The sequence below is a fragment of the Plectropomus leopardus genome, chromosome 18 (genome assembly GCF_008729295.1).
Source record: "Plectropomus leopardus isolate mb chromosome 18, YSFRI_Pleo_2.0, whole genome shotgun sequence".
Classification (NCBI taxonomy): Eukaryota; Metazoa; Chordata; class Actinopteri; order Perciformes; family Serranidae; genus Plectropomus; species Plectropomus leopardus.
The window spans coordinates 29755883-29779368 of record NC_056480.1 but is presented as its reverse complement, the minus strand read 5'-3'; the positions used below and the strand labels follow the sequence as shown (position 1 = coordinate 29779368).

The window sequence follows — 23486 nt, the reverse complement described above, 5'->3', positions numbered from 1 at the left end:
GTGCAAAAGAAGAAAAACACTTAATCTAAGGGTCAATAATAAAGCAAATAACTTCCAATTTCCATGACATGCTGATATTGTTGTGCATCCTGAATATATTTCTAGTAAACTTTTTAATTTATAGTAAAAAGAAAGTTACTTGAAAATAAGTAAATAAGTAGTAAGAAAGTTACCTGAAAATAAGCAAATAGGTAATAAGAAAATAAGTAAACTGGTAAATAGGTGAGCACCTAAGAAAGTGCTTCAAACATTTTTTTCTGTCACATAATTTAAAGTATATAGTTATAGTTGAACCAGTGTTGTCAGTTTTCAGAGGTTTGAATGAAAGTGAAAGGCATCTGAATGCAGCACAAGGAAACTGATGTCGATCCAGTGTTAAAGGGTTAATAGGTTTCTACTGCAGATGCCTTCTTCAAAAAATAAGGCCTTTGTCAGTACAGACTTTGCTTATAGCTTGTTTGCAATCATGTGACTATAATGACGCACAGACTTTAGACGGAGGGCAGGAACTGATGAATCTTACTGTGTGGGTTGGAAATGAACGGGTTAAAAGAACCTTCAGGCAGCAGGTATGCTGTAAGAAATGTGGTTTTTCCCACTGCTATTGTCAACCTATTAGTCAGCTTTACATAGGTTTCCCTTTGGTCCTGACATGTTATTATTAATTCAAAAGAAAAAAGGAAAATATATATAATTTTAACAGGTCCCTTAAGAAACTTTAGGCTCTGGTATTGAACTCTATTCTAGTTAAAGTCAAACTAAAACTGTGTGATTGCTGCAAATAGAGCTGTTCACGACAAATTATTATTCAGCTGAGTTATTTAGTGCACATACACCTGTAGGATGTCCCATCATGTTCTGTCTATGCAGGCCTTTCTCTCGCTTCGGTCAGTAAGGGACACAACCAGCTTGAGCTCACAGCACATTAACAGAGTGAAAAATTCACACAGACATGCTGTCAGTTTGTATTCAGATAATCCTCTCCAGCTCCCATCTCTACAACCCACAAAACCACTGAATTAGAAACAGCTGTTGAAAATTTTGATCATATAGTAGTAATTGTATTAGTGTTACCATGAGAGCTGGTTCAGCACTATTTAATGAAAAAAACTTCCAGGGGAACACTCCCTAAATGAAGAATCCCAGTGTGTTTATTCCATGGCCTTAGCAGGTTCAGTAAGTATCTGTGTACATGAGCTTCTCTCAGAGTCAGAAAGGATTTCTCAACTTGTGATGTCATCAAGTATAAATTCTGGAGCTGCTCTATAGACAGTGACTGGGAAACTGATTTTGTTTGGTTTCTTTTCTTTTTTAAATACCCAAATGAGTTTTATTCTGATGTAGTTTTCTCAGAGGTGAAACAGAAAATGTATCTCAGAACATACAAAACATCCTTACCAGTTTACTGTCTCACACGTTTAAGTTTTAGCTCTCTTGTTTTTGGATTTGGGAGAGAGTTTTTCATATTTTCTTATAGTTTTTGGAATAACATGTATCAATTTTTTAAATAGGTGAAGTTCCCCTTAAAACAAACACATCTATAGGAAACATTCCTCACACACACCTGTGCCAAAGCCACAAAACGATTTAAAAATGAATTGTGAATACATTGTTCAAGTTCAAGTTCAAATTTGCCTTTTTCCCACAGAATGACAGTGTACTTGTGGTGTTAGCTGACAATGTTTTTTTTTTTTTTTAAATCATTATCATAATGCACTGCAGGAATTGAATGATGCCAACAGCAGCAACATGCTCGAGCTACTGGATGGAATCTTCATAGTAGCTGCTGTTTTTAATCAACTCATCCTTCAACTCCAAAGATGTAGCAGGATCAAGGATAAATGTAATTTCATTTAAACTTTGTTTAAAAAAATGACCAATAAATCTACCTTCTACCTTCTATAATCATATCATTTGGTTTCCTTTAAAATGTGTGTTTTTCAGGTTCGTGAATGCAGCGTAGCAGGCAGAGTATCCAACCCAATCTTGTTTTGAGCCATGGCTCTATTATAAATCTGAGAGCATAGACGGCTGATGCACAAAGTTACCTGAACATAAAAGGTTGGCGCTGAAGGTCCTGACAGCGAGCACCATGTGACGAGTTGGGAGCGAGAACATGTTGGAGTATCCATGACTGATCAGATCACAGCAGTGGATGACAGGAGTTGTTTGCAGATTATTTTAAGTGAAAGTGAAGTTTTTGACTACCAGAATTAATAGATAAGTTTCACTTTCAATGTGCCTGATGTTCTGCTGTGTCCTCTCTGCTCCAAGTGCGCTATAAATAACCCAATGGTATCTATATTATAATAGAGCTCTTAATTAACAGGCAGGCTCCCAAAATGCATTTGTGGCGGCCGCAGCAAATAAATGAATGTGTGGGAAACCCTGCGATAAAAAGGCTCTCCTTTAATACTCTTGACCGTCGTTTTGTGCTTTATTAAAAAAAAAAAAAAAAAACATCTCTTAAGGCAACCCCACTTCAGGCACCCCTTTTGTTTTGGCACAGATATCAGAAATAAACCCAAACAGGCTTTGGGAGTGTAGTCTGGATCATTTCTGTGTGACTGGGAAAACATAGTTTTTCAGACAATCGCCAAAGCATTTTCAAAATTCTTCAGTAGCTTTAAAGTGGACTGGATTGTCCATAGCGTTATAATTTTTTTCCTTTTTTTTTTTTTTTTCTTTACATAACAGCACTATTCCCCCAACTCTTGTTGAATGAGGTTTAGCTGTGCACTGCAGCAGCACAGTGACAATCCTGCCACAGCAACCCTTGCTCTGTAACAGCTATTTCTCAGTTCCCCTGTGGGCAGGCAGCTAGAAAGGCAGTCGCACACTCTGGTCATAGCCATTTAGTCATGTAGTTAGAGCCCCATGCTTTGTTTTTGTGCTGCTGCACTCAGGCTTCACCACAGTATACCCACACTGCTATTGTTTCACGTGACAATGAAGCGGAATTCATTCTTCCAGATCCATTCCATTTACATCAGGTTCAGAGTGGCAGGGAGCAGAGAGCAGGTAAATGTATGGATGAAGGAAAGTGATTTCCACCATCAGAGAAGCAGTTTGAGTGTGTGCCATTAGTCAGTCACCACTGCTGCTGCTGCTCTATGCCTCACCACCATTTGTGATTTTTTTTTTATACCAGTTGGAGAGAAAAGAAAAGATATGCAGCAATGTACTTGATTCTCTCTACCGGGTCCTGCTTTTTATCAATACACCAGAATTGGGTTAGAATAAATGACCATTCCTTTCAATTGTGCTGCAATTACGCCCCCTAAAACTTCCAGGATGAGTCTGTGTGTGTGCTGCGCTGTGATGCAGCCCTTTGTGGGTCAATGGCTTCCCAAGATACTGACATATTGATTCAGTGGGCATTTTAAGCCTCATGTAATTTGGGGATGTCATCTGTTAAAAATCTACCCTAGGCTCTCAGATATTCCAGTCAAATATTTTATGTATCATATTCTGCCTCTTTCCATTTCCCCTTCCCTATTTCTTCCTTTAACCCTGTAAAACCTGAGTAAATTGACTTGATTTTTTCTTTTAAAAACACAGGAGTGCAAAGAGCAACTTATAAAAAATTAACCCCAAAATTAAGAAAAAATTAGTGGACAAAAAAGTACAAGTAATTTACCAAAAATAAGCAAAAAGGTAAAAGAAAGTTTAAAATAAAACAGACAAGGAAGTGACCAGAAATAGATCGATAGATTAGATTATATAATTTTCTGTAGCAGTATTGAAAATATGTATGTAATATGTATGTAATATGTATGTAATGTAAGTATGGTAAGTTTTTTTTTCCTTTTTCTCCCAGACTTTTTTCTCTCTTTTTTTAAAAAGATTTTTCTTTTTTTTTTTTTTTTTTGCAATTTGTGGAACATTTCTTAACAAGCTGCTCAATACCATTTCCCATGTTTTTTTTGGAAGAATTTGAACCTGTCTTCAGGTTTCAAAGGTTTAAATGTTTGTGAAAGGCATCTGAAAGCAGCACAAGAAAAGTGATGTCTATCCATGTTTCAAAGGGTTAAAGAAAACATCCACTTTACACTCTCATAATAAATATCAAAAAATCAAAACAGTATGGGAAAGTAGTCCAACAGTTTTAGAAAATTTCTCAATTTAAAGGATTTCAGAATTTAATCGTCTACAATCTCTAATATTATAAAAATATTGAGAGAATCTGGATAAATCTCTGCTTGAGTGAGCAAGGCTGAAAACCAACAGTACCAACGGTACCATGAATGCTGAAAGGTACACACAGGTTTTAGAGCAACATATGCTGCCTGTTGGACCACTGAAATCATATATCAAGCAAAATGGGAAAGAATTTCACATTGAAAATTTCATTGATTATTTTACTCAGTTTTCTAACGTTAACTGAAGAAAAGGTGATGTCACACAGTGGCAAACATGCCCCTTTCAGAACTTCTTTGTAATGTGTTACAGGCATCAAATTAAGATTGAGTGTATATTTACTAAAGAAAGTTTATCAGTTAGAATATTAAGTATCTTTTCATGTTACTGTATGCAATTGGATATAGGTAAAAAAAAGAATCATTGCATTCTGTTTTTATTACTGTTTCACACAGCATCCCAACTTTTTGGAACTGGGCTTGTATATCAACTAAGTAAAAAAAAAATACTTGAGGTGTTTTTAAAGTATAGCTTTCTTATTCCTTCTTGATAGGTTTCTCTCCTTTTTCTTCCTGGTATCTCTTCCTTTCTTCTGTTTACTTAGGAGATTACTGACTATATTTTGTATAGTAGTAAGTTATTTTTTTATTACCTGAAAACTTGCAGAGGAGTTTGCAGTATGTTTTAGATCTGAGTAGTGCTGCAGGTCTTCCAGTGCAAAGAGGTCAACAAATCACTCACTAGTGCTTGTAAAGGTCCATTACTGTGAACTCAGATAATTCTTGGAAGCATCAACAATTTTAACACTTCCTCTATTTCGGCAGCTGGACTGTACAAACATTATTCAAGAGTCGAGAGATTTCACAAACAGCCCAGTCTGTGCAATATAAAACATATGAAGCAACAAACCATCAAATCTTCACAAGGTTCTTTAAAGTCTAGCTTATGGTGAGCTTCAGGTTACAGGTTGTTATGCTGCTGCAATAGAAAGGGGCAATAAATGTTCGAGCAAGTGAGTGAGTGATTTAGAGTGTTATTTTCCTGGTGAGGACAGTCGAATGTCAGAAGCCTTTCTTGCAAAATGTGCCTTTTGTATTGTTTACATGACACATGGATGAATCAGGGTGTATTTATCTTTTTTGCTGTTATGCTCTTCTTCAGGAGCTCTCTCTCCCTGTCAGCTTCCTCCTGTAAATGTATTCTTCTCTCTGTGTTTTGTTTTTCAGGCAGAGCGATGATGCTGTCCTTTTTTCTCCTCTTCTCTGCCATGTTGCCCTTACCCAGAGTGTCCGCCTATAATACATCTGCTGGTAATGATCATGCTGTCTCACACACAAGTGTTTGTCTCTGACACAATGGGCCTCATTCACAAACACTGCATACACACAAATCTGTGCTTAAGCTGTGCATACCAATATTTTCTGCACAAGTCTGAAATTCATTATTTTCTTACCTGAATTTGTTTGTTCTCTGCACACAAATTTAGAACTGCTGCTCACCAAAACACATCTTTGACTTAATGCAAAACATACTAAAACCTCATGCATTGAAAAAGGCTTTAATAGACAAATGAATTTACCAATGTCCTGGCCAAATATATTGAATTAATAGAGACACTATAAAAACACAAATACAGTGAGGCAAAATGCCAAACGAGTGAATCATGGTTTAGTTTTTACTTTCACTTGTGCTGCGGAGCACGATTACAGACAGTAACTGAACATGGGCAAAGGTTAGAACAAGAAATGTTCCACAAAATGCAAGAAATTAATAGATGTAAAAAATTGTTTTAAAAAAGTTAGGGTAAAATGTCCAGGAAAACAGAAAAAAGCTTTGGAAAATTCTATATTTATAATGATCAAAATTACATGTTTAAAATTACTATAAAATTATTATAAATGTTCAAGTACTTTTTCCAGGCCATTTCAGTCTTTTTGGGGGGGTTTCATTTTTTTCTTTTTAAACTTAAAAAAGCCCAAAACAAACTAATCTCCAGCTAATTTTCCTATCACGATGCATCAAAGAAAACATTTTTTGCCTCACCCCTTTGAAGGATAGATAAAAGATTTTTATAATTTATCACCAAGAAGGTGTTGTGATGGCATATCATGCAGCCAGTGCCTTTAGGAGAGAGTGCATTGAAGACTAACAGAACATTTTAAAGTCTAATCAGCTGTTTCGGACTGCTAAGATATTCCTTGATATGTCTGAACACACAACGTCACTGCTCCACCATGAAACACCTCCAGGCAAATCTATTTCTTTTTGTAGAGAAATGGGGGTGTGGTGGAATGCTGATTGCAGATAGCAGGCTGGAGCCTGTTGGTTTGGAATAATTTACCAACATACACATGGTGGTAATAGCAATATTGGCCAGTGGGTACATGTCGTCAATCTGACAGTAATTTTTTGTGTGAACACGTGTTTTGTGCTCAAAGTAAGAACATTTCTACGGACATAAGTAGTGATTGAAAGCCCAGTGTCTCCAGTGGTCTGTACAAAATGAGTGTGGCTGCAGTCTTTAGTGTGTTAGTGTTAGCCAAGATTTTTCTGAGTAAATATTTAAATTAAAATACCAAAATAGAACCAAAAACACCAAATAATAGAAAAGTATCGATTGTGCTATTGATAAAGACTCTGACTGTTAAGTAGTCTCATTATTGGTATCAGTATCAATAAAAATGATCGATCCCCATCCCTCAGCAGGGGGGCTACAGATGGGCCGGGGTGCATTGGACTCAAGAAAACAGAAAGGCACATTTAGGCACATTTCGGCACATTTCTTCTTTGCAAGCTGAAAAGTAGCATGTGTTTGTTTGTGTGTAGAGCAGGAGGTGAAAACCAATCAATCACATGTGGTGACTCGAGACACATGGAGACACATTGTAATGCCAGGTGTTAACAATCAGACACAGAACTGTCCACTTGTGATCATCAGCTAAAACCCACGTTAGCTTGAGGTGCACACAGGCTCCAAGCTGATGTTTCTGGGTACATGTTGAATCTGCATGCTCTTGCATGTCTTCGCTTTTACAATCATGTCTCTGTCCCCCCTCCCTCTGTCATATCATTCAGCCTGTGAGCATGAAATTGCTGCCACAGCTCGTATTGGACAAGCATCATTTCCCACCTCTAACAGCTCAGCTTGGCAGGCAGGCAGGCCTAGCCCCACATTTAAAAACCAATCTGGAACCAATAGGAGCTGAAAGCACTAATGAATATTTGCTGTAAACTGGTAGTGCTTATTATGGTGCTTTTCTGTCCCAGCCCCTGCTTTGACACTAATGCTCATAGGCAGATGTCAGATCTCTGTAATACAGACTTAAACCTGCCATCAGATTAGTGGGCTGTCATTTCCTCCTTTTGCTGAGCAGTGGGGGTGGGGGTGGATGGGGGTTCTTGCTATGGGAGTCACGTCTAGTGGTCTTTCCTGGCCTCTAGTGAGAAACGTGGTGGCTGTTTAGTAATTAGGGTTTTACACTGCTCGGGGACCTGTGGTGAATGGCAGGCTCCAAATGTATTTTCCCCAGGGAGGGCAAGGCAGTGTGAGGTGGAGAGACTGAAGATTATCACATACACAGAAAATACTTGCGGTGTTGCCAGGAGATGCCAGTAGACAGAAGAGGCTCCGAGACGCTGCTTTCTTCCCAGGACTGATTGATTTCATGTGCTTTAATGGATTACTGATGGCCGTAGTGTGAAGTAAGGTGGTGGGTGGCGTGTATCGAGGTCACTTCCCATCTACATCAAAGCTGAGTCGACATCTTCACCAAAGACTGTGTTACCATTCTCCTGGCTTATTCCTCCCTCTCTGTGTGTCGTCTCTTTGCCCAATTCTCCCACACCAACCTGTTTCTATTAAAAAGCAGCTCAGGTGGACCAAACTGGGAGCCTGATACCTACATGTGTCTTAAAGCCTCTGGGGACCCAAATCACAAAAAGCTTTTTTCATGTAATTTAGAGTCCTACATGCATAATAAAAAGCATAAAACATGATCAGACATTAGCCTCAATCTAAATTTGAAATCTTGTAATTTTATTTTTTTCACAGTTCCATGAAGCTGGGTTGATTTGAGCGTGGTTATCCCCGATCCATATCACCTAATATGGGTAAAGACAATCAAAAAGTCAAAGTCAGCTGTAAGATGATTCTAATTTAACATGCCAAAATGAAATCACTCAAAGCTCCTTTCAATAGGGTGTCAGAGCGACTCTGGACACTCAAAGACAGCAAAGAGCAGAGCGGAGTGAATGTTTGATGAACATAAATGCGATTAATTCATGGAGAAACAGAACGCTCCCTGGCTTCCAACAGCAGCTTTCTCATTGTACTGCAGAGTGTCAGATTGGATTTAGGAACGCAGCCAGAGTCAGAGGGCTGGAACAGATAGAGCTGTACCACGCTGACTCTGCTCTGCCCCATGGCTGTCATCGTGGAGATGAGAGACAGTTGACAAAGGCGGGGTTCATGGAGGTGTCAATCAAAACTTGATCTGCCATGCCCAGTCTGCAGAAATGCTGTTATCCTCAAAATGAGCTGTTTTCCAACTTGTTTTTTTTCATCATTGGGAACATTTATCTTCACTCAGGTCTTTATAGACACTTAACAAGACACTCAACTTTGATATATTATGTGAATTCTTACTATTTCACACCACATTTCCAGAGGCTTGAACTGCCTTTATTCATTATTAGTTTAATCTTTAGCATGTACTTTTTCAGGGAGTCATCATTAGATAGAGCTAATATGATGAGTGAATCAAACAATTAGTGGATCAACAGAACATAACTCTGCAAATATTTTTATAATAATAATTTTTTAACCCTCTGTGATCACTTAAAAAAAATATTGTTAAAGCCATTTAGGACAAAAATGTCCACTTCCAAAACCTTTCATAAAAATATATACTATATAAAAAAATGCTTTTCCCAGATTTTTTGTCTTGAATCTTTTAATCAGTTCAGTTCTAATCAAAATTATCAAATGATTAAACATTGTTGGTATTTTAACCCTTTAAATGCCAGTTTGAATAAATGATGTCACTGCTGTTTTTGAAAAAAAAGTTATTTTCAATATAATAAATGAGGGGAGGCTGGGAGATGTTTTTTTTTTAAATCACAGTCTTGTATATGTGAAAAATTAGCAACAACATTGATCTTGATGCATTTATAGGTTTTGTGCAGAGTCAGATTTTAAATTTAGGACCCGTTAAAGCCACTAAGGACAAAAATGTCCACTTTCAAAAACTGCTATAAAAATATTACAGATTAATATTTTTTCTCACTTTTTGGGGTTAAATCTTTCAATCAACTTCAGTCCTGATCAAAACTATCAAACATTTATTTATTTTCAGGATTTTAACCCTTTGAATGACAGTCTGATTACATGATGTCACTGCTCTTCATGAAAAATACACACAAAAAATGAATTATTTTTTAAAAAGTTACAGTCTTAGATATGTCAAGATTAACAACAACATTGATTTTGATGCATTTATAGTTTTTTGTGCAGAGTCAGATTTATAATACATGAATACATGATGTCACTGTTTGTCATGAAAAAAAAAAAAAAACACATCACATAATTTAATCTCACAGCCACTCCAGAATATTACAATGCATTCTGTAATGTCAGTGTTTTTATCTTGGAGGAAAGTAGTAACATTTGTAATTTTTACTGTATACTAGCAGATGGCAATGTTTTCCCATCATAACCCTACACATGAAATGCTTGTTATTTCGTAGTTTCTGTGCCTGTTGAATTTTGGAACCCTGCCAGGCACTGAAATAAATCTACGCAGCTAATAGGATGTAGGTGTGTTGGTACAGATAACAAAGTTAGAGCACTGCTCTGTCAGTGCCTAAGGCATACAAGTGTGGCGCCAAAGGCCACCTTTCATGTCCACATGCATGTACACAGATGGTGCAGATGAGAATGAGGTTATCCACTGGCGGACAGCTGGAAGGCATCGGACGCATCCACATGCAGTGCACACAGACGGTGTCACTTGACAACGTGGCTGGACAGAACTGATGGCATTGTTATCAAATGCTGGCGGACACCGGGCACGTCCATGTTCAACAAGTCAGTTTACAACGTGACTGGACAGAGCCAGTCCTGTTCAAATTTACTAAAGAAATACTGGAACATAGCATCAGATAATAATGCTGACAGTAACCACATAATATAAGGAGCACAAGTGCGCTTATAGAGTAGGTGGGGAGGTGGATGGTGCCCACAAACAACTGACTTTCACGAGGGAGTTTGGAGATTGCTTCCCCTGTGGATGTGTGCTTTTTTCTTCACCTTACCACTGGCCTCTTTTACCTAAATCTAACCACCCCATCCCAAACATCATGATAGTCTACATTGCTGCTTTCTGCATGCTGTGACATCATAGTGACAGGCTGCTTCATCCCACCATGTGCATTTGTTGACATCACTGTAACAGCTTCCTGTTGAACAGTTGACACAGAAGGAAACCTAAAACATCACAGGTAGACTCGGAAGGTCCCAACAGAACGACATCTTATGTGCATGAAGTATGATGTATGAGTGTGTGTATGAGGAGGTTGAATGAGTGAAAGTGTGTGTGTGTGTGTGTGTGTGTGTGTATGTATGCGTGCATGTGTGTGTGCATGTGTGTGTGTGTGAGAGAGAGAGAGAGAGAGAGAGAGAGAGAGAGAAAAGAAGTGAAAATTGCAAGGAAAATTGTGAAAATATTTCTCTCTTTACATGCACACTGTACACACACACATAGTATATAGTATATAGTAGCATCATAGTATACAGTAAAATGACAAATTTTACTGCTTTCCTCCAAAATAAAACCCTGACATTACAGAATGCATCATTATACTCTGTAATGGCTGTGAGTTTCATAAATGTGTGTTTTTTGTTTTCATTTGAAAACACTAACCTCATGTAAACAACTGAAAGTTAAAGGGTTAAAATCCTGAAAGTAATTGAATGTTTTGGTAGGTTTGATCAGGACTGAAGTTGATTTAAAGATTTAATCCTAAAATTGGGGAAAAAAAGATAGTATTTTGAAATATTTTTACAGCAGTTTTGGGAAAATGCCATTTTTGTCCTTAATGGAAATAACAGGTATTTTTTTTAAATTATAAACTCTAATCTGAAAAATCCTGAAAATAAATAAATGCTTGGTAGTTTTGATCAGGACTGAAGTTAATTGAAAGATTTAACCCCAATAAGTGAAAAAATATATTAATCTCTAATATTTTTATAGCAGTTTTTGGAAGTGGACATTTTTCTGCCTTTAACGGGTCCTAAATTTTAAATCTGACCCTGCACAAAAACTATAAATGCATCAAGATTAATGTTGTTGCTATTTTTTTGACAAATCCAAGACTGTGATAACCCAATTAGTATTTTATGAACCCATATTTAGTATTTAAGGATAAGCACCGCAAAAGACCTTTTTTATCCCTACGGGAAGTGAACATTTTTGACCTTAATGGCCTTAAAGGGTAGTACATTTATTCACAGTTTATTATAGACCCAGTACAAAAATTAAAATCATATGCACCAACACAGCCACAATGATTGCAATAACAAATGTGAAAAATGATCCATTTGGAGAAAAATGTCCATTATGATCCCGGAGGGTTAAAGGAATGCATTGCACCGCAAAAGACCTTTTTTATCCCTACAGGCTAGTGATAGTTGAGGCTGGAGGCATTATGTTTTTGGGGTGTTTGAACATCTTGCGTATGTCTGGCCCATTCCTGTGAATGCGAATGTGAATGATATTTTATGAAAACCTTGAGGAAATTTCTTAGATTCTAGATTCTTAGATTTAGCACAAATGTCCACTCAGACTCAAAGATAAACTGATTAGATTTTGGTGGTCAAAGGTCAAGGCCACTGTGACCTCATCTGTTTCATTCTTGTGCACCTCAAGAACACCAAGAGGGATATTTGTCTAATTTGGCATGAACATTTGTGTAAATTTAATGATGTACTGGTTAGATTTTGGTTGTTAGAAGACGATGTCACAGTGACCTTGCATTCGTCTCAGTGTTGTGAAAGCGATATCTCAGATTTCTTCACATTTGACACAAACATTCACTTGGACTCAGAGATGACCTGATTAGAATTTGGTGTTCAAAGGTTAATTTCACTGACCTTGCATACACCTCATTCTCATGAATGGAATACCTGAGGATGGCCTTGAGGGGATTTCTTCAAATTTGGCACAAATGAACTGAATCTGGTGATTGAAGATCAAAGGTCAAAGTCATGGCGACCTCATAAACGATGTTTTTGGTGATTACTTGAGAATTCATAAGCTTAAATTTCACACAAATGTCTAATAGGATATAATACAAGGTACAAGGTAAGTTTAATGTCATTTTTCTTAAACATAGTTTAAGAAGACATGAAAGTTAAAGTTGATCCTAAATTCTGCTACATCTTTTTGGCATAGAAGGAGGAGTTGAGGAGTCTTACAGCCTGGGGAAAGAAGCTGCTCTGTAGTCTGGTGGTTCTGCAGCGGATGCTTCTGTATCTTTTTCCAGATGGCAGCAGGGTGATAATGAAGTTCTGACATTTTATATCTAAGAGGTCAAAGGTTAGCATCAGTTTACAAATTCTCACACAACTGGTGCTGTATAATCCCAGTCTCATTCATCCAGTCAGATGCTCAGGACTTCCCAGACAGACAAGCCTCTCTGACGGGGGAACTGAGCAGAAACAGTAGAGATTAATCATGGTTTAATGGATGTATGCTCTATTTTTACTGTTAAAAACTGTGATTTTACCTTGCTGAATATGAGAGTTGTTGGTCTACCCCTGCCTCGATTGGTTATTTAACAACAATGAACACTAAAGGAATTCTAACCAGGAGAGGTTTCATCTGGTTGTAATCTGCAGTTCACTGCTAGATGCCACCTTTTAAGTGGTAGTTGTTATTGGACAAACACTGGTGTTATTGATTTTATTTCATGTTTTCATCTACATGAAATACAAGTTTTTAAAACTACCTGAAACTTGCATTTAGTGCATTGCCAAAAATCAAGTGGAGAACAGTTGAAACAAAAACACAATCACTGAACCTGTCTGTGTTAGCTTCCTTAAGTTCCTGAAGTAGAAAATGAAAAGCAAAGCAGCAGGAGTTGTACCATGATGAATAAACTGAAACTTCAAAATGTCGAATAAATTCTCTAAAGCTCTGTCAGCAGACAGAATGAGCTTATGGCATCAAATTTTGATATTTCTTGTAGAAATAAAACTTTGCTATATGGCGCAACAGTGTCATGGGATCCCCCAAATCAGTCATTCTCTCGATTATCATTAAAACCGGCGGTTAGTTAACCTCTCACATTTTAAAATACTAAGGTGACCATAGAGATGAACTAACATCAGAAAGTTACCATAATCATTAGAGCCATGAATAATTAGTCAGCACACAGAAACAAACTATAGCAGTTGACCAGAGTTTGCTCATAATGTATCAGAAGAAGCAAATTCTCTGGGGTATGTTGTTCAGTCCTGCATTAGCAGCCAATTCACAGCTAGGAGCACAGAGAGGTTTTGCTTGTGGTCACTAATCACTGAATATCCTCAGTTAAAACTGCTTTGAAAAACACAAAGCACATAAAAATACAATAGTTGTAGGAAGAAATAATTGGGGCGGCAGAATTTAATTTCTGTCCCTTTGTCACCTCCAAATCTCTCATTTTTTTCTCATCCTAAACCTTTAAGTACATCAGTCTCAGACAGTCTGAACATACAAATCTGTATCCTCCCTGCTAGTCAGGCCCCAGCTGGCCCCATTAACTGCGTTGCCACCGCACTGAAGGCACTATTTCTTCATGTGAAACCATTGCTCAGTTGACAAATAAGCTCTGCTGGCAGCAACAAGCACAAAGCTGCTATGGATGCTGTGTTACTAGAGACAAATTACTGATGTGGATAATGAGTGAGCTGTCTGTTTGAAACCAGGCTGCTGGTGGTGAGCGTGTGCTGAAAACAAAACTGAGGTCTCCATCTAGTGGGAGGCTCACCAAACAGCCAGAAAAGCCTTCCAAGAGTGTCTGAAAGTACTTCCTGAAACCTGCAGAATGTTGTGTTTCGGTTTCTCTGTATGCCTACTCCTTGTTTTTCATGTCTGGCTTTTTGTTTGACTCATTCCGTTTAGTCTCATCATTTAATATGTCACTAAGAATTATTGGTATGATTCAGGACTTATAGCATGGCTCACTCAGGCCAGGCCCAGGGTTTGATCTTTGCTTCTTAATTTTACAGCAGAGATCCCTCATTATAGTCTTTAAACTCTGAACAAACTGGTTTTATTTCTTTTGAAAACAGCTTAAGACAACGGGAAACAATATCCCAAAATACCCCGGACATTGCAAGAAATTAGTAGATTTATAAAATATTTTTTAAAAAGCCAGGGAAAAATGTCCAGAAAACTATACTTACTATAACTATTTCATATATAAATATATACTTTTTTAAGATTAAGTCCTTGTTTGGCTATTTCCTTTCTTCTTTTTTTGTCATGTTTTCAGGTGATGTTCTTGTTTTTTTTTTTTTTTTTTTACAAATTTCTTGCTAATTTTTGTAGGTCATTTCTTCTTAAGTTGCTCATTATGTTCTTCCTGTTTTTTTTTTTTTTTTTTTTTTAATAAATCCAGCAACTTTGCTCAGGTGTTAAAGTGTTAAACTGAAGGTTACTTTAACAAGTAAAAGCAGCCAACCTAAAGATAAACGTGTTCACCTTTTCCAAAAAGCCACAGTCAAAGGCTGTTGTCTTATGGGAGGGCCAAATACAAAAAAACACACTAATGAGGTAAATGGGGCACCAAGTCTCTCCTTGAAGGTTTGATTTCTTTCATTAAAAAGGGAGAAAGGCAATGAGCAACTTATGGAGGAAAATTTCACATATTGAAATTGATAAATTTAGAAAATTTGTTTAAAAAAAAAGCTAGGAAAAAATGTAAAGAAAAAATCTAAGACCGTTTTTATAATAATCATAACTATATAATTTAAGCATACCTGGGATTGTTTTCTTTTCCTCAATTAATGATAATGTGACCCACACAGAATGTGTTCACATTGGTTTGAAAATGTATTTTTTTTGTAATATAATGCTGTTTAAGGGGAATATCAAAAGTAGAAGTTAATGTCATGTTATGACACAAAGGGGCCACTAGGTGGCGGTAGTAGAATGTTGAGTGGCCGGGAGCGTCTCTTTCTCGGTGGAGCGGAGGCTCCTCATTCATACGAGAGCTGCCATGGTGAAAGCAACAACTTCTGCTCCTCGTTTCTTCTGTTATATACAGGTTGGTCCAATGTTAAACAAGTCATAACAAGTAACAAACATGATTATTAGTGTGATTAACATGATTAGAATGTCGTAAAATACGGTTCGTAGCCTTAGCGTGTGTAGATTGTGGAAACCGTCTCAGTTTGTTTATCTGCGCTAGCATCGGAGGGCTAATGGCTGCTGCCCAGTGTAGTGCTAAATGTGTACTCCCGCTGTATGAGATATCCCGCGCACAGGTTATTCTTCTCTTCTGTGTGTTTAAATTGTTATGTATGTTGCATTTCCGGTGTTTCAGAGTGTACTGTGTTGAGTTGAACTGTTGTTTACTACTGTGTGTATTAGCTCTCAGGAAGTTAAATGGGTGCCTCATTGATTGAGATGTTGTGAACATTGTGAAATGAATGACAGAGTAATGTCAGTAATGGGAAAGGGTTTGTGTTCCTGGTTAAACATGGTTTAATACTGTATGCTATATTTACAGGGTTTAATAGTGTATGCTATATGTGTACTTGAAGCATTTTGGTGAAACATTTTGAGTATTTGAAAGTAGGGATCGACCGATATGGATTTTTCAGGGCCGATACCGATACTGATTATTAATAACCAAGCAAAACCGATAGCCGATATGTATAACCGATATTTATTTGCAGTAAAAATGAAAATTTTGGTGTCAAAATTTACAGAAACACACCTGGGATTAGAATGAATACAGTATACTGTTTGTTTACACTGAAAAAAATGGCCTTAACTTTTTGTAAAATAACATGAACACATAATTAACATAATAACATGAACACATAATCTTAATTGAAATGCCTATTAAAACAAAAAGTGCAGGGGCCTTCTAGTAGCTGGGGTTGGCTGTGTGAAAATACTGCCATACTGTACTTTTCACCCGCTTCTTTGATCCATCCATCTGTAATGAGGATTTAGAGAAAGAGAGACAAAAAAAAAGAGTGAGAATTAAAAAAGAGAAAGTATATATTCATTTAGTAGAGCAAAACTGTCTGTTAAACTTCCACTACACTACATACTATTCTTAATGATAGCCTACATTAATAACATTTAATTAATGATGTCTTATGTGCTCTCCCTCTCAGGTAGGATACATCTGATCCAGCCTGATTAAGACCAAACAATAAAGAGGGTGGCCAGAACCTTGGATCACTACATTCATTTTATAGATATAATAGTTACTTTTCAGATTAAAATTTTACATAAAACAGCATGAGTAAATAAAGACACAACTTTCAGCGCTCACCAGAGTTTTTTCACTTATAGTTCCTTATTTATTATTATATTTATTTATTTAGAGAAATGATTTCATATTCAGAATCTCAGAACATTAAATGTACACTAGTGTGCTTAGACGTGTATGTCACTTGGCAATTTTAAATGCAAACAATAAAGGCTACTTTACACACGTGGGTTCTAGACGCGACGGTAAATTTATTGATTGAAAAAACTCGACGTGTGCTCTCTGCTTGACTCATTGAAATGGCCCATCATTTCCCTGGACTTTACGAGTGACCGGCAAAAAGACGAATATTTAACATCTATTCTGTGTGATCATTGTGTAGTGACAGCATGAGCGCTGAGGGAGAGGCGACTATAAACAAAACAAGGACACGTTAGCGTGTGGTGTTAAACTTATAGGCTATAATCGCCTCGGGTGTTGTTTATTGACAAACCAGGAGCCGCTCCACGGGCTGAGACACGTTAGGAGATTAATTATTCCCACAAAGTAATGATAAGCGTAAGTGTCTCCTATTATTATTGTGCGTCTGGCCACAGCTCTAAAGTGGCTGGTCGTGTCAATTATAATGTAGCGGTGAGCCATCATTTAAATAGCCTCCCCCATGTTGAAGTTGTGAAAAGTTTAATCTCAACAGCCAAACTGCAGGTTTTCCTCCCTTACTTGCTACAGCCTACCTATGTCATATTTTTATTTAATTAAGCAAGGGACTTCAGGTCATCTTCACTCACATCTTTTTTTTTTTTTTGTCGTGAGTGATGCTAGTCCTATCTTGCAAAGTCGTATGCTTGATGTGACTAGACAAGTAGGTTCGTGAAATGTCGACTCTGGGCCTGCATGTTATCACTAATATTGATCAAGGTTGTGGTATTTTTAAAATCATCCTAAAGGGCTTTGAAACTTCGACTGACACTGCCTTACCTTTTCTGCTGGATCAGCCACAGAAGCAGTCCTCTGTTTCTCCTCTGTGTCTGTGGCACTGCATGTAGAGGCTTCAGTGTTGATTGATTGGCTGTCACTGGGTCACTTGTGCCAAGTAGCCAATCAGTGAGGGATGTGGGCGGGACATTGTTACACAACCAAGAGAGTGGTGACTTCAGACAGAGACGGCTGCATCAGAGCTGAAGGAGCGCATTTTAAAATACATTAATTAATTTTATCGGTTATCGGTGAAAAAAACGGCCGATGCCAATGATCGCAAAAATGCTGAATATCGGACGATATTATCGGCCAAGCCGATAATGGTCGATCCCTATTTGAAAGCATAATAGAAAGATGGAAATATTGTGTTTATTTTGAATAAATTCATACGAGAGCTGCCATGGTGAAAGCAACAACTTCTGCTCCTCGTTTCTTCTGTTATATACAGTTATATACAGTAATCTGCCTGCTGGCCCCATCACCTGGGACCTGCAACAGATTCTTGGGGGCTCGTCCGGGATCAGCGCCGCGGCTATTGATGACAGGTTGCTGATCCAGTGATCTATGAACCGAGGCCAGAGCAACTGTGTGCTGCTGGGGCGAGGTGCTGTCCAGAGGGTGATTGCAAAACGTGACCAGGGACGTGACTGCAGTGAAGGAGTATTCAGTTGGTGTCCAGGAAGGGAGACCAGGGAAGAGGGTCTCCACCTACGCGGGAGCCGAACTGTTAGCTCATCAGGCAACACGTCAGCACATGTCATGTCTACCACGCGCAAGGAACTGATCTGGAGCATCAAAAAGAACTTATACAAGCTGTCTGGTGCTGGGGCTTATGAGGTGGCCATGGCACTGGGTAAAGACCAGCTGGGAGCAGACCAATTAAGTTCGGCGGATGAAGAGGACTGCATCGACCATATCCTCAAATACATGCAATCTGAAGACCTGACTAAGTCAGAGGACAAGGGGATGGGTCATCTGCTGTCATTAAATGATGTGGTATTAGAAGTAATGCATCACTGTGACTCGGTAGAAATACCTGTTGCGTCAGATGGGGCTGCACAGATGTCTACCTCAGTTGCCCAAGCTACACCCCCACATTTCGTTACACAACCACTGCACCCTAACCCATACACCCATGTAGGAGCTGGCTCACTGAACAGCTGTGCAAATAACTCACACCACGCTTCAGAGAGACTGGTCTCCCTGAAAGATCTTGCCTACCTCCAGAGGAAAGAGTTCAGGCTACATGGGGGCCAGATAAGTGACACTACATCTGACATGACATACAACAGCATATGCAAACAAATTGATGAAGGACTCCAAGAAAAACACACAGAAGGTGAGATCATTAGAGGGGTGCTCCGCGCAATTAAGCCTGGCAACTTCAGAGACATGTTGACAAATAAAGATGACCTCACTGTCACAGAACTCAGCTGTCACTCAGCTGTCACAGAAGCTTCCTCCAGTCACACCTAGGTGAAAAGAGTAGCACTGAACTCTTCCAAGACCTCATGTGTGCTAAACAACATGAAAATGAGACACCACAGCAATTCTTATATAGAATGATTGGACTCAAGCAAAGAATAATGTTCACAACTAAGCACACAGCATCTGTTGTCCAATATGATGCATCTACGATTCAGTGCATTTTCCTGAACACAATATGTCAGGGCATTGGGGAGAAATATGAGGACGTCAGAAGAGAGCTTAAACCCTGCTGTGTCCGATGAGGCTCTGCTACAACAAGTTATCAAGACTATGACCGAGGAGAGTGAGAGAAAGCGCAGGTTGGGCCGCAGCTCTACACGCAAAGTAACTCAAGCCCACAGTGCCCATGCTGATCCTGACCCAAAACTCCAGGTTGAGGCCCAAGTCAGCACAACCGTGAGTAGTAGAGATGATACAATAAAGAGACTGAGTACACAGGTTGAAGCGCTGACACAAGCAATGGAGTCCCTGAAACAAATTGTGACACAAGCTCAAACACCAGAGCAGCGCTGTCCCCCCACTCATTTTTACAACCCAGACCAGACAAGGCCACAAAAAAGGTCACAAAAACCTCATGGCTGTCCAAACTGTATCACACAGGCCAATCCAAATTGCAGCCACTGTTTTGTCTGTGGAGAGGAAGACCATCACGCTGTAGGCTGTTTGAAGAGAGCAAAGCAGTCAGGAAACGGGATGCGGTCAAGGCAGAGGGACAACCCCTGACCGGTCTGGAGCACATGTCCCGTCCCCACAAAGACTCAGTAGCTAAACCAGACAAACCTAGTGAGGCCAACATAACTAAGACTGATAAAACAACTGAGCCATGTAAGTTACTAGCCCCACTTATTGGCTGCAAATCTCTATTGAAATGCAGTATAGCTGGATATGCTGTCACTGCTCTGCTGGACACAGGAGCCAATGTAAGCCTTCTTGATCGCGCCTGGAAGGACAAGTACTTACCTGGCCAAGATGTTCGACCTCTCAGTGAACTGCTGGATGATCCTCTCAATGTGTCTGCTGTCACAGGAGATGACATACCGTATGATGGATGGGTGGAGGTGGTGGTAAACCTGCAAGGTAATGATGACCCAGACTTATCCATCCGTGTCCCCTTTTTGGTGAGTCGCCTGGAATTGGACAGACCATTAATTGGTTTCAATGTAATTCAGGTACTCATTAGGAACAATGAGAGCCGGCCTAAGCTCATGTCCATCCTGTCTGCCCTTCTTGCTGGTGCTATGGAGATTGATGATGCCAGTGTAGAGGCAATAGTAAACCTAATACAGGCCCAGAAAGTTCCAAAAGAAGAACATGCTGCAGTGAAAGTGGGCTTTAAAGAAATCACCATTTCAGCAGGTCATGTAGCTCACATTAAGTGCAGGGTCCCAACACACTTTAACCCCCCAGAGGCACTTGTGCTGTTTGAGCCCACATTTGAGTATTGGGTATTGGGGCAGGATTAATGGAAATTCACAAAACAGACAGACCCTTCATTAAAGTGCCAGTGTCGAACCACTCCAACCATGATGTGACTTTGCCAGGCCGAACACTCCTCGGCAGCATTGAACCTGTTGTCGAGGTCATAGAGACAGATTGTCCCAAAAATGATGAAAAGTGTATCCATGTAAATACTGTCAACTCTTCACCAGAATCAAGCCATGATCAGACAACATCCACTGCATCACTGTGGAACTCACCGGTGGATGTTAGCAATCTTACAGATGAACAACAGGAGGAGGTAAAACAGATGCTGTGGGAGGAATCAGGGGCTTTTGCTCGAGATGACGGTGATATTGGTGACATCCCCAGTCTTCAAATGACCATCAATCTCAAAGATGACATTCCAGTCCAAAAATCCTATACCTCCATCCCCAAACCACTCTACCAAGAGGTAAAACAGTACATCCAACACCTGCTTGCCAAAGGCTGGATTGTGAAGTCAAAGTCACCCTTTGCAGCACCAGTGGTGTGTGTCAGGAAGCGAGATGGAACCCTCAGATTGTGCATTGATTACAGACTGTTGAATCAGAAGACAGTACCAGATCGCCACCCACTGCCTCGCATCCAGGATCTCTTAGACACTCTGGGAGGCCACAGTTGGTTCAGCATTCTCGACCAGGGCAAAGCCTATCATCAAGGCTACATGGCTGAGGGATCCCGCCACATGACAGCATTCATATCGCCTTGGGATCTACATGAGTGGGTGCAAATACCATTTGGTCTCTGCAATGCTCCGGCTGCATTTCAGCGCAGCATGGAAGAAATGCTCATCAGTTTGCGAGATGAATGTTGTATTCCTTACCTTGACGACATCCTCTGTTATTCCAAGTCATTCAGTGATCATGTGTGTGCAGTACGTCGTGTACTGAGAGCCCTGCAACGCCATGGTGTTAAACTGCGACCCACAAAATGTGAGCTGTTCAAGTCAGAGGTCAGGTATGTGGGGAGGCTGGTCTCAGCTGATGGTGTGAGAGTGGACCCAAAGGACATACAGGCTGTAAAGTCACTCAGGGAGAAAAGACCTTCCACAGTGGGGGAAGTGCGTCAGTTACTTGGGTTCTTGAGTTACTACAGAATGTATATTCAAGACTTCTCTCGTGTCGCCAAGCCACTCTATGAGCTGCTGCAGGTGAAGGGACATCCAAATGGGGTGCAGAGTGAGGGACAAAAAAAAAAAGGAGCCCAGCTGTCCTCAAAGACTCCCATCCAGTGGACCGATGGCCACCAGACCGTCCTTGAGCAGCTTATTGATATCCTGTCACACCCACCTGTACTGTCCTATCCTGATTTTGAACTGCCCTTTGTCCTTCACACAGATGCTAGTCAGCATGGACTCGGTGCAGTCCTATACCAGCAACAGAGTGGAAAGCTGAAAGTCATCGCATATGGATCCAGGACACTAACCCCTGCTGAAAAGAACTACAACCTCCACTCTGGGAAATTGGAGTTTCTGGCCTTAAAGTGGTCAGTATGTGAAAAGTTTAGGGATTATTTGTTTTATGCCCCACACTTCACTGTGTATACAGACAATAATCCCCTAACTTACGCGATGAGCACGGCAAAACTGAACGCAGCAGGCCACAGATGGGTTGGAGAGCTCGCCGACTTCAGGTTCAGTATCAAGTACAGACCAGGAAAAGTTAATGTGGATGCTGACACACTGTCCCGTCTCCCACTTGACATGGACAGTTATGTTGAGGAGTGTAGTGAGGAGCTCAATGGAGACGCCATCCGTGCTGTGTGGGAAGGAAGTGAGGCTGCTAAAAAGCATGATGTCGCCTATGTTGCTGCTCTCGACCTGGCCCAAAAGTCAGGCTCACAAACTCACACTCACTCACAAGTAACCACAATGACATTACCTGCCATCAGCCAGAGCGAACTGATCAGAGCTCAGCGACAAGATGTGGCTATTAATGAGTTCATAAAGCTAAAACAGTCAAAAACAGTGCTCACAAATGAAGACAGGAGGAAAGGAAGTGTCCCTGTGAAAAGATTGATGCATGAATGGGGAAAGCTGTACATTGAGTCTGGGTTGCTGTACAGAAGGGCTGGAGAACGGAAGCAGCTGGTCCTACCTGCTGAGTATCGGTCCCTTCATGAAAAAGGACATTGAGGCCTATGTTACAAAGCAATGCCCCTGCATAAAACAAAAGAAACCTGTGGCCCACGACAGAGCACCGATGGGAAGCATCACAACCAGTGCACCCCTGGAGATGGTGTCTATAGACTACATGCATTTGGAACAGAGCAAAGGGGGTTATGACTACATCTTAGTGTGTGTAGACCACTTCAGCAGGTTTGCCCAAGTGTATGCAACACGGAATAAATCAGGCCGAACAGCTGCAGAGAAAATATTTAATGACTTTATTCCTCAGTTTGGGTTCCCAGGCAGGCTGCACCACGATCGAGGCCGGGAATTTGAAAATGCCCTGTTCATGACCCTGCAAAAGCTGGCTGGTGTGAGTCACTCCAGGACAACCCCGTATCATCCACAGGGAAACCCTGCAGAGAGATTTAATAGAACATTACTCCAGATGCTGAGAACATTGCAAGAGGAGGAAAAGAGTAACTGGAAGGAGCACTTACCACAGGTTGTGCATGCGTACAATTGCACCAGACATGAGGCCGCAGGTTTCTCACCCCACTACCTGATGTTTGGGCGCCATCCCCGCCTCCCAGTAGATTTGCTCTTTGGCCTGTCCAGTGAAGAAGAGCCAGAAACTGCACAAGGGTATGCAGACAAGTGGGCTGTGAGGATGAAAGAGGCTTACCGAGTAGCAGCTCAGAACAGCCAGCAGTCCAGTGAACGAGGGAAGAGACAGTATGACCGTCATGTGAGGGGAGTGGTCCTGCAGCCTGGCGACCGAGTCCTGGTTCGTAATATGAGT

The 23486-nt window shown here is 40.0% G+C and overlaps 1 protein-coding gene across 1 annotated transcript in view; it reads left to right on the top strand.

The window, feature by feature from the left end:
• The window catches only part of LOC121958210 (gamma-aminobutyric acid type B receptor subunit 1-like), an 87411-nt gene that overhangs the window by 22882 nt on the left and 41043 nt on the right, over positions 1 to 23486 (top strand). The window contains exon 2 of the mRNA XM_042507080.1: positions 5367 to 5450. Coding sequence (XP_042363014.1) covers positions 5367 to 5450 — 84 coding nt within the window. The remainder of the gene's footprint in view (positions 1 to 5366; positions 5451 to 23486) is intronic.